Below are 9,341 nucleotides of genomic sequence, written 5' to 3' on the forward strand. Positions count from 1 at the left end.
CTTTTAAAACATGATTCAAGCCTAAGTTTGCATGCATGTCTTTTTTGTTTATTTTAGTTCTAATTTCCATTATAACTCTTATACAAGAAACAACCAAAACCATTCACATTGCTAAGCAAAAATAGGTATTTATAACTCTTATAAATTTAACCTATGTCATGCTTCATCCAATGTCCATTCATTACTATATATAACTCTTATATACTTGGTAATGTACTAAGCATACATGCTTCCATACACCCTTATACTATAACAATTATAATATAAAAATGATGCATGAATATGCTTAATGCATGCATAAATATAACTCTTATATTATATGATGCATAGCATGCTCTTGAAGTAATTTAATCATGCAAACTACTATATCATAACTCTTATAATATAGAGATGATGCATGACCTATGGTGGGATTTCAACTATATGGCATACTATATGACATATAATTAAAATATACATCTCATGTATATTCACAAAATTAATGGACCGGGATGATTAACCTTAAAAAAAATCAGAAATTAAAACTATCTATTACATTAAACCATCAAGCAAACTGGTTCAACAAGTGAATCGGGTCTTGAACCGCCCAGGCGAAGTCTTCTTCCTGATCATTTAGTAAAAGTGGGTCGAGTAACTACGATCGTTTAGCAACGATCGAGTACCTTTGACTATGCGATGAAGCATGGGGCCACTCGATCGTGCAACGCACCAATTTTAATGCAAGTCTAAACAATTGTGTAGACAACTACGATGTTATGAAGCATGATCATCTAGACGATCGAAGAGCAAGTGATAAGTAACATTTACCTCACGATTGTGTAGTCAGTGACAGTGCGATGAAGCATGTTGACCTACACAATCGTTTAGTGCACGCGTCTACCTTATAATAAGTATCCCATACTCAATGATGGCTTACCCATCATTGACACGATCTGACCAACGTTTGGTCTTCTTCTTCCTCGAAGTAATGTGCATCAACATGCCTTGAAGCTTCATCACGAGCGACTCGGACTGACTCAAACACTTTGAATTACAGACTCGATAACCAGTTAATATACCCAAAAACGCAGGGGCCCTTACAATTAACATTGAAATGTAAAAGAATGTAATAACCAGAGGCAATCATCCCAGAAACTCTATTAATCCACATCCACAAACACATATAACACTTAAATAGAATGTAGACATGCTAACCCACCAATAATGTAAATGCAATTCTATACATCAATGGATTTGGAATATCAGAACTTGGCTCTAATACCAATTGAATGAACTCTTATTCAAGAGAACCCATGAGCATAAGCAAGATCTTTCCAAGCCCATTGTGACAAAATTAAAGGCATTCACAAACATACGGAACAATTATGCATCTTCTAACAAATTACAACATGCTTTCATAATTAAATACAAAAGGAGTGAATGACTTACCTTTAAAGAATGTTTCTTCTAAAGATCTATTGCTCTCGTGAAGAATTGGAACAACAACATCTCATCGCTACAATCGTCTAGCCAATCTCTCACTGTTGCTTAGATCACGAACAATCTTTTCTATGAACAAGCAACCCTTTAGACACCACCACTCGGAAACCTTGGTATTCTCGGAGTGAGAATCCAGGAGGTATGAGCTCTGTTGGATTTGGTAGAGGGATGGAGGAAGGAAACAATCGAACTATACGATCAAGCAAGTGAGAGAATGTACTGTCTATCGCATGGACTTTGTATGCTTGATCGTTTAATAAATCTCGCTAGGTACACGATCGTTTAGTAAAAACACTCTTGATCGTTTATGCGATCGTTTAGAAAATCTCGCTTGGTACGCGATCATTTAATAAATTATACTAGATCGTCTACACGATCGTTTAGTAAAAGGCGCTTTACACGATTGTTTAGAATCTCGTTTAGAAGGCTATCGTGTAGTCTCTCGTGAGCTAAACGATTAGTAATGCACACTTTGAAGCGATCTATTTAAAAAATGAAAACACTTTTCATTTTATCCTTCAGTTATTCAAAACTGAAAATAACCTCCCACTTTCACAGTTAATGGAGAAAAATAATCAACCACAATTGTCTCATAATTGTTTAATTATAAATAAACATAATAACTAACTTATCATATTATATTTATAACCTATTGTTTTAATTGAAGGAACTCTTATACAAGAGTACCTATGAGCGGAAACGAATCTTTCCAATTCATTGTGAGAGAATTTCCACAAATACATTCAAACATACAGATATGCATTCATAACGCTAAATTAATGGCATACTAAAGGATAAAAACAAGAGATCGAGAGAACATACCAGTTGAAGACTTTTTTTCACGTGAACGAACGCCTCTCGCTCTCACTAGTCCAGTAAGTAATTGCCTATACCTCGGTCGTCTACACGAATAGCTTCGCATGAACAACAGGCAACGAGGATGACACCACCACTCGAAGCCCTTAGTATTCTCGGAGTAAGAATCCAGAGGGGTGGGCTTTGATGGAATTGGTAGAGGGGAGGAGAAAAGGCTATAGTGTATAAAGGATCATGCAACTGGGAGAATGGAAAGACTATCGCATAGTTGGGTTCTTGATTGTTTAGTGCGAGGTACACGATCGTGTATTAAAAGCTGGGCGATCGTCTATACAATCATTTAGTTATGCTCAGGCGCTAAGTGATCGTTTAGTAAACATTAAACGATCGTTTAGATAAAGGGCGCGCGGGTGTGCGATCGTTTAGTAAGCGGGTGCTATCGTATAGGCTCTCAAACACTAAACGATAGAAGGCTTACCACATCGTGAGCGATTAAGCATGTCTTTTATAAAATGAAAACCATTTTCATTTTATTCTTCAGTTACTAGAACTTAATTGAACTTCCCACCAAGCACAAATTCGGAGAAAACGCCGGCCAATTATCTCATAACCGTCCAATTAACAAATTAATAAATTTAATCATATTATATTCATAACCTATAGTTTAATATCATATATCAACCATAGTATTTTCTCCTCTACTTGATATAAATCATATTTATATCCATTTTCTTCAAAATAATGTATCTCATACATTTAGTTAATCATATCTCATATAATTAACAGTTCAATTATATCATATATAATCGAACTCCGTCTTGTCAATTTGAACATTTCAAACTGACCCAAAAACTGATTCTCAACTTGTATCCAAACTACCAAGGGGACCTTATGGACCTATGGCTCGAAGCTCCAACGGTACATGAATAACTGACTAAACTCTTTAGCCACGAGATCCACCATCAGTTAATTGCCAGACATTCCACTAAAGACCGATAACTGAACTCTTCTTACCACAAATATATTTTTGTGTCCATCGGGTATAACCAATCATGAGTACGACAACCCTTTACAGATGCTCGTAAGTACAGTTGGATCAATTTACCGTTTTGTCCTCGTAGTTACATCTCACTCTTTAAGTACCACTAATCCCTCTAATGAACAATACAACATAGTCCAACTATGTGTGAATACCTCTCGGATCATGAGAAGGTGTGTTAGTCTTTAGTAGAATCACTGATAGTTAACGGATGGTGGATCTTGTGGCTAAAGAGTTTAGTCAGCTATTCACGTACCATTAGAGCTTCGAGCCACAGGTCCATTAGGTCCCCTGGGTAGCTTGGATAAAGTCGAGAACAGTGTTTGGGTTAATTTGAAATGTTCAAATTGGCAAGAGAAAATTCAATTATATATGATATAATTGGACTGGTTAATTATATATGATATAATTGGCTAGATGTATGAGATACATTATTTTGGAGGAAATTAGATATAAATATGATTTATATCAAGTAAAGGATAAAATACTATAGTAGATATGTGATATCAAACTATAGGATATATATATAATATGATTATATTAATTAATTAATTAATTGATTAATTATATGATAATTAATCCATTTTTACACGTTCTGACGTGGGTAGTGGGCATCGTTGGTTATGGTAACCGATGGGTTAAAAATGAAAAGAGGTTTTCATTTTGCATCGTGCATTCATTAATTTCGATCGCCCAAAAAGAATTCATGAAACAATCGCCCAAGAGCCTATACGATAGAAGCTTCTCCGTCTAAACGATCGTCTACCTCATGATTTATCTAAATGATTGTATACGTTTTTCCTAAACGATCGTTCAACTTTTCCTCACAATCGTGTAGCTCCTCTATGTGATAAGCACTTCTGCTATACGATAGCACTGTATTATCTCCCACTTGCTTATCGTCTACACGACTCGTTGTCCTCTGTCCTCTACCAAATTCACCAAAGCCCACCTTTTGTGTTTTCACTCCGAGAATACTCGGGGTTCATTAGTGGTAGTGTCGTCCCCGCTGCAGCGTTCGTGTTCGTGTTGATTGTGTTGTTGCAGTCGACATTCCCGCCGGGTGTTGGTAGATCTATTGGAGGGATCCGCTACGTTGGGATTCATAAGTTCAAAGAGAGTCTTCAATTGGTATGAAACCCTTTCCTTGTTATTTATCATGTTCTAAGCATGCCGATAATTAGATTTATGTGCATAACTGATATGTTGAATGTATATCATTTGTATTTCGGTCATTGTGAAATCGGAGCGATCTAAACACGCTCATGGAACTCTCGGTATGAGATCCTTCAGAAGAAATATGCAGTAAGTCGTTACCTGAAGATCTAAATGAAGGATGATAAATCTGTGGAGGCCCAATCCCATGAGCTGTAGAAGATAGTTGATGAGATAATAAGTGAAGGTATGCCTCGTAATGACCAATTTCAAGTTGATATTATTATTGACAAGTTGTCCCCCTTGTTGAAGGTTTTAAAAATACTCAGGCATAAGACCAAGGAATTCTCCTTAGAGAGTGATAACACGTCTAAGGATTGAGGAGGAAGCCTGCAAGAAGGACCAGAGCAAAAAGGTAAACATCGTACTAGGAAGGTCTGCCTTTGCTATGATAAAACCTGAACCAAAGTCAAAGGGAACTAAGAGGAAAAGTAAGAATCGGGGCTCTAGCAACCAAAAGAATCAAAAGAAGCAGAAACCCCTTCAGGAGAAAAGGTACAATTTCTTTATTATAATTGCAACAAATTTGGGTATATGGCCAGGAACTGTAGGAACAGGTGCTATTCTACTGAGCAAACGAACTTGGTAGAATAGCCATTAGTAGCCATGATCACATAAGTAAATGTGATTGGTGGCTCTGAGAGGTGGTGATAGACACTGGCACTATGTACCATGTCTGTCATGAACTTAGTTTATTTAAAACTTATTCTGAAACTATGGATAAAAATAGGGGATCACTACTTAACAAAAGTTGTTGGAGTCGGCGGGGTGGAACTGAAGTTTACCTCTAGGAAGACCTTCACTCTTAAGGAAGTTTTGCACACTCCAGAAATAAGGAAGAATCTGGTCTCGGGCTATTTTCTTAACAAGATTGGCTTTACTCAGACCATAGGGGCCGACTTGTATACTCTTGCAAAGAAAAATGTTTTCATGGGAAAGGGTTATGCAACTGATGGAATATTTGAACTTAATCTTGACATGAATAAAACTAAGTCTTCTGTTTATATGTTGTGTTATTTTAATATTTGACATGCTAGGCTATGTCCATTTAATAAATGGATAATTAATAACATGAGAAGGTTGAAAATGATTCCTAAGTTATGCATGAAAGACTTTGATAAATGCGAATATTGTAGTCAGGCTAAAATAACTAGGACTTCGCATAAATCTGTACTTAGGGTATCTGAGACACTAGATTTAACTCATTCAAACTTATGGGAATTAGATGGTGTCTTGATTAGGAATAGTAAAAGGTACTTTATCACCTTTATTGATGATTGCTCTAACTTCACTTTTGTATATTTACTGAAAAATAAAAGTGATGCTTTTGATGTGTTCAAATTATTTGTGACCGAAATAGAAAACCAGTTTAACAAAAAAGTTAAGAAAATTCGTAGTGATAGAGGAATTGAATACAATTCAAATGTTTTTAACAATTTCTATAACTCATATGGAATAATTTATGAAAAGATGACACCTTATTCTCCTGAAATGAATGGAAAAGCTTAAAAGAAAAATAGAACTCTATATGAACTAGTAGTTGCTACTTTACTTAATTCAGAAGCTGTCTCTTATTGGTGGGGTGAAATTATCTTTACTGTGTGTTATGTTCTTAATAGAATACCAAAATCTAAAGACACAATTTCTTCCTACGAAGTCCTTAAAAATAAGAAACCAAATTGTTCATATTTCAGAACTTGGGGGTCTATCCTATGTAAGAATACCAGGTCCTAAAAGAAAAAAACTTACTAGTAAAGCCTACGAATGTGTCTTTACATGATATGTAGTAAATAGTAAAGCCTATAGGTTCTATGATCTAGCAAATTAAGTGATTAGAGAATCTAACGATGCTAATTGTTTTGAGATGGTTTTCTATTTAAATCAAGAAATAGTGGAGGCTTGAGTTCCAGTAGTCTACATTTAATTATAATTCAAACTCTAAATGAGGAAGTAGACCCAGAGCTTGGAAGAAGCAAGAGAACTTGTACTGTCAAGGAATTTGGGGATGACTTCCAAGCCTTCAATGTAGAAGAAGATCTTAAGAACCTAAAAGATGCTTTGTCCTTAGTAGATGCCAATTTATGGCAAGAAGCTATAAATGATGAAATGGACTCTTTTGAGTCAAATGAGACTTGACATTGGTAAACCTACTTCTAGTTGTAAAGCAATAGGATGCAAATGAATCTTGAGGAAGAGAACTTAAACCTGATGGAATAATTGATAAGTTTAAAGCCAGACTTGTAGCTAAGGGTTTCAAACAAAGAGAAAACATAGATTTCTTTGACACCTTCTCGCCTGTGATCGGATCACCTCAATTTGTGTGTTGTTTTCTCTCGCTATCCTAAACAACCTTGTAGTTCATCATATGAATGTAAAAGCGGTTGTTTATTTTGTCGGTTTTGTTTTCAACGACCGCCGTTCGAACAATTCATTTGTTGTCCTTTTCTATCCGTCAAGGGAGCCGTTTCCAACAATTAATAATATCAATTAGTAATTTCTCAAGTTTATTCATCCACAATTTATAAATCAAGGTAGTAACTTATAAACAAAAATAGGGGGAAAAAAAAAGGAAAAAGTCCACGGTAAGTTCCATCCGATTCCATGGAGGTCATCGATTCAAGCTCTGAATCCTTCTAGATTTTACTAGAATGCTCCGCACTCACTGATCGTATGCTTTTTCCACTCCAGCCGGCCACCCTCATCGGAGCATCTCATTTCCTCAACCTTCAGTCCATTTCGTTCATCGCAACTTCATCGTTTCATCTTTCGAACCGCACACACAATCGGAGAAATCGAAGATGTTCGGAGTCGTCTTTCCCAATCGAAGCTTTCCGATGGACATTTCAGCTTTCTCTCAAATCGACACTTTCCATTGGGTTCTCGACATGAACACATTCGTCGGTATGTTCTCTAAACCCTATTCCCCATTTCTCTTCTCTTGTTCTAAACCCTAATTCCATCTCCTAATCGTCTTATCAGGTGAAGCCTACGATCAGATTCGTGAAATGTGCATTTTCTTATTGAATAATTTCACTCTTCCGCCCGATAAAGCTCTGGCTGTCTATATTCAATCCCCTGGATCTCAGTTTCTCTTCTGTGGTGCTGTAACCCTAGCCAGGCCCTCCGCGGTGCTATCTCTTCCATGGCCGGAGCCAGGTGGTCAGATGCAGCTCATGCCGCCTGATTCGGCTCCTCTCTCAGCTAAAATTGGAGTCTCCGTCCAGGATTTGGCTTCCCTGCCATCGCTTGATGTCACGGCGGAAAAGCGAATTGAGCGTCTGGCTCTAAAAGTTGGTGAGAATCTCTTCAATTTCATGCAATCTTTCTGCGGTGTTGATGGTTCAAAGTTGGTTGTGCCGATGGATATCTTGGACAGATGGTTCAAGAAGTTTCAGGAGAAAGCCAAGCGTGATCCTGAGTACTTGAAAGGCTTCGTTTTGTAAGGCTCCAATTCATCCCCCCATCATCTTTTTTTGTTGGGGGGAAGAGTTTTGAGACGCTGTATTGTAGAGTAGTCGTGTTAATGAAATTAGGTTCTCTGTGTTTCTTTTTATGGATTGGGAAAGTCGAAATTTCCTTCAAATCTCTGAATCTCTGTTCTTCTGATAGTGTATCTCACTTTGTTATGAAAGAACATGGGCTTCGCCATTGCTTCTGAAAAGAGCAGCTTGTGGTTTGTTACTCTCTGAACTTTCTCAATCCTTCCAAGCTCACTGGTTTCAAACAATAGACTGTATCTCAATATTGAGGCTCTATCTCTCAATCTGGCGTGGCCTTGGAGCTGTAGAGATATCGATATGCTTGAGGATTGCCTTTCCCTCCCCTTTTTCGGATGAGGATATGTTTTTGTGCTATTTTGGAAGGTTTTGGGAAAAGAAACAACATAAATTTTGAAAAATCTTAGGGGAGTTGTGATCCTTGGTAGATTCATACTTTTCTCTGGGTTTTCATTTGTAAAGAACATATTTTTTTCTTGATTGGAATTGGAACCCTCTTTTTGGGGAGTTCTTCTTGTATTCCCCCTTGTTCTTGTTCATTTATTCTCAATGACAGCTTGGCTCTTTACCCCAAAAAAACAGACTATGGACTGTTTATCATTCTACATTATTTGGCTACTGTGATTTTAACATTATTGTAGGTTTGTACGTGGGTTTTCAGCAATTGACTCCATGATGGCTTGGTGGAGCTCACCATGGCAGGCCCTTTTGGGTTGACAACAGGTTCATTGCATACCCTGTAAAAGTGCAGCAAAAACGTAAGCCTTGGCTTGGATTAGGGGAAACACTCGAATGGTAAGATTCCAAGTTGAAATTGTTTCGTGTTTTTGGAATTTTGCATTAAGCGTTCTTTTCTCTTTTGTGTAGCGTGTTAAGTTCTCCTAGTAAATTAGAATGTAGGATGAAGTGAACCATGATTTGATCCTCAACCAAACCCTTCATAGCTCAAGTAGGAGTTCTCTTTGTACAAGATCTTCATCCAACTTGAATCTATTTCTAATTTGACATTGTGCACTTCCTTATTAACTCAACAGAAGTTTGTCAAAGACTTTTTGGACAACCTGTGAACTTTGATGTATGAGAAAATTTGCAAATGTTCACAAACTAAATGGTCCACATGCTACACCGAATATTTGATGGGAGTTGAAGAAAGGTTATTAGAGCATTTTGGGACGGAAACATGGCCTTTTGGTAAATTTATGGGATAAACGTTACATTGATGTGCCGTCTCGATGTTGCAATAGCCTTTTGGGAATGAGGATTGTCATGTGTTAGAGTAAGAGATTTCTATTCTT

The 9,341-nt window shown here is 37.0% G+C and overlaps 1 protein-coding gene across 1 annotated transcript; it reads left to right on the forward strand.

The window, feature by feature from the left end:
• The first annotated feature begins 7,060 nt into the window (after positions 1–7,060).
• Positions 7,061–8,565, forward strand: LOC120090387 (hikeshi-like protein). The gene is made up of 2 exons (XM_039048052.2): positions 7,061–7,450; positions 7,529–8,565. Exons 1-2 carry the CDS (start codon positions 7,348–7,350, stop codon positions 7,990–7,992), a joined length of 567 nt encoding a protein of 188 aa, XP_038903980.1. The 5' UTR covers positions 7,061–7,347; the 3' UTR covers positions 7,993–8,565.
• The last annotated feature ends 776 nt before the right edge of the window (positions 8,566–9,341 follow it).

This window comes from Benincasa hispida, chromosome 1 (genome assembly GCF_027475165.1).
Source record: "Benincasa hispida cultivar pf3 chromosome 1, pf3_genome.v1.1, whole genome shotgun sequence".
Classification (NCBI taxonomy): Eukaryota; Viridiplantae; Streptophyta; class Magnoliopsida; order Cucurbitales; family Cucurbitaceae; genus Benincasa; species Benincasa hispida.

Coding starts and splice junctions, on each gene's coding strand:
- LOC120090387 (XM_039048052.2), top strand. CDS start 7,348: ATGTTCGGAGTCGTCTTTCCCAATCGAAGCTTTCCGATGGACATTTCA. Junction 7,451..7,528: donor CGACATGAACACATTCGTCG/GTATGTTCTCTA, acceptor TCGTCTTATCAG/GTGAAGCCTACGATCAGATT.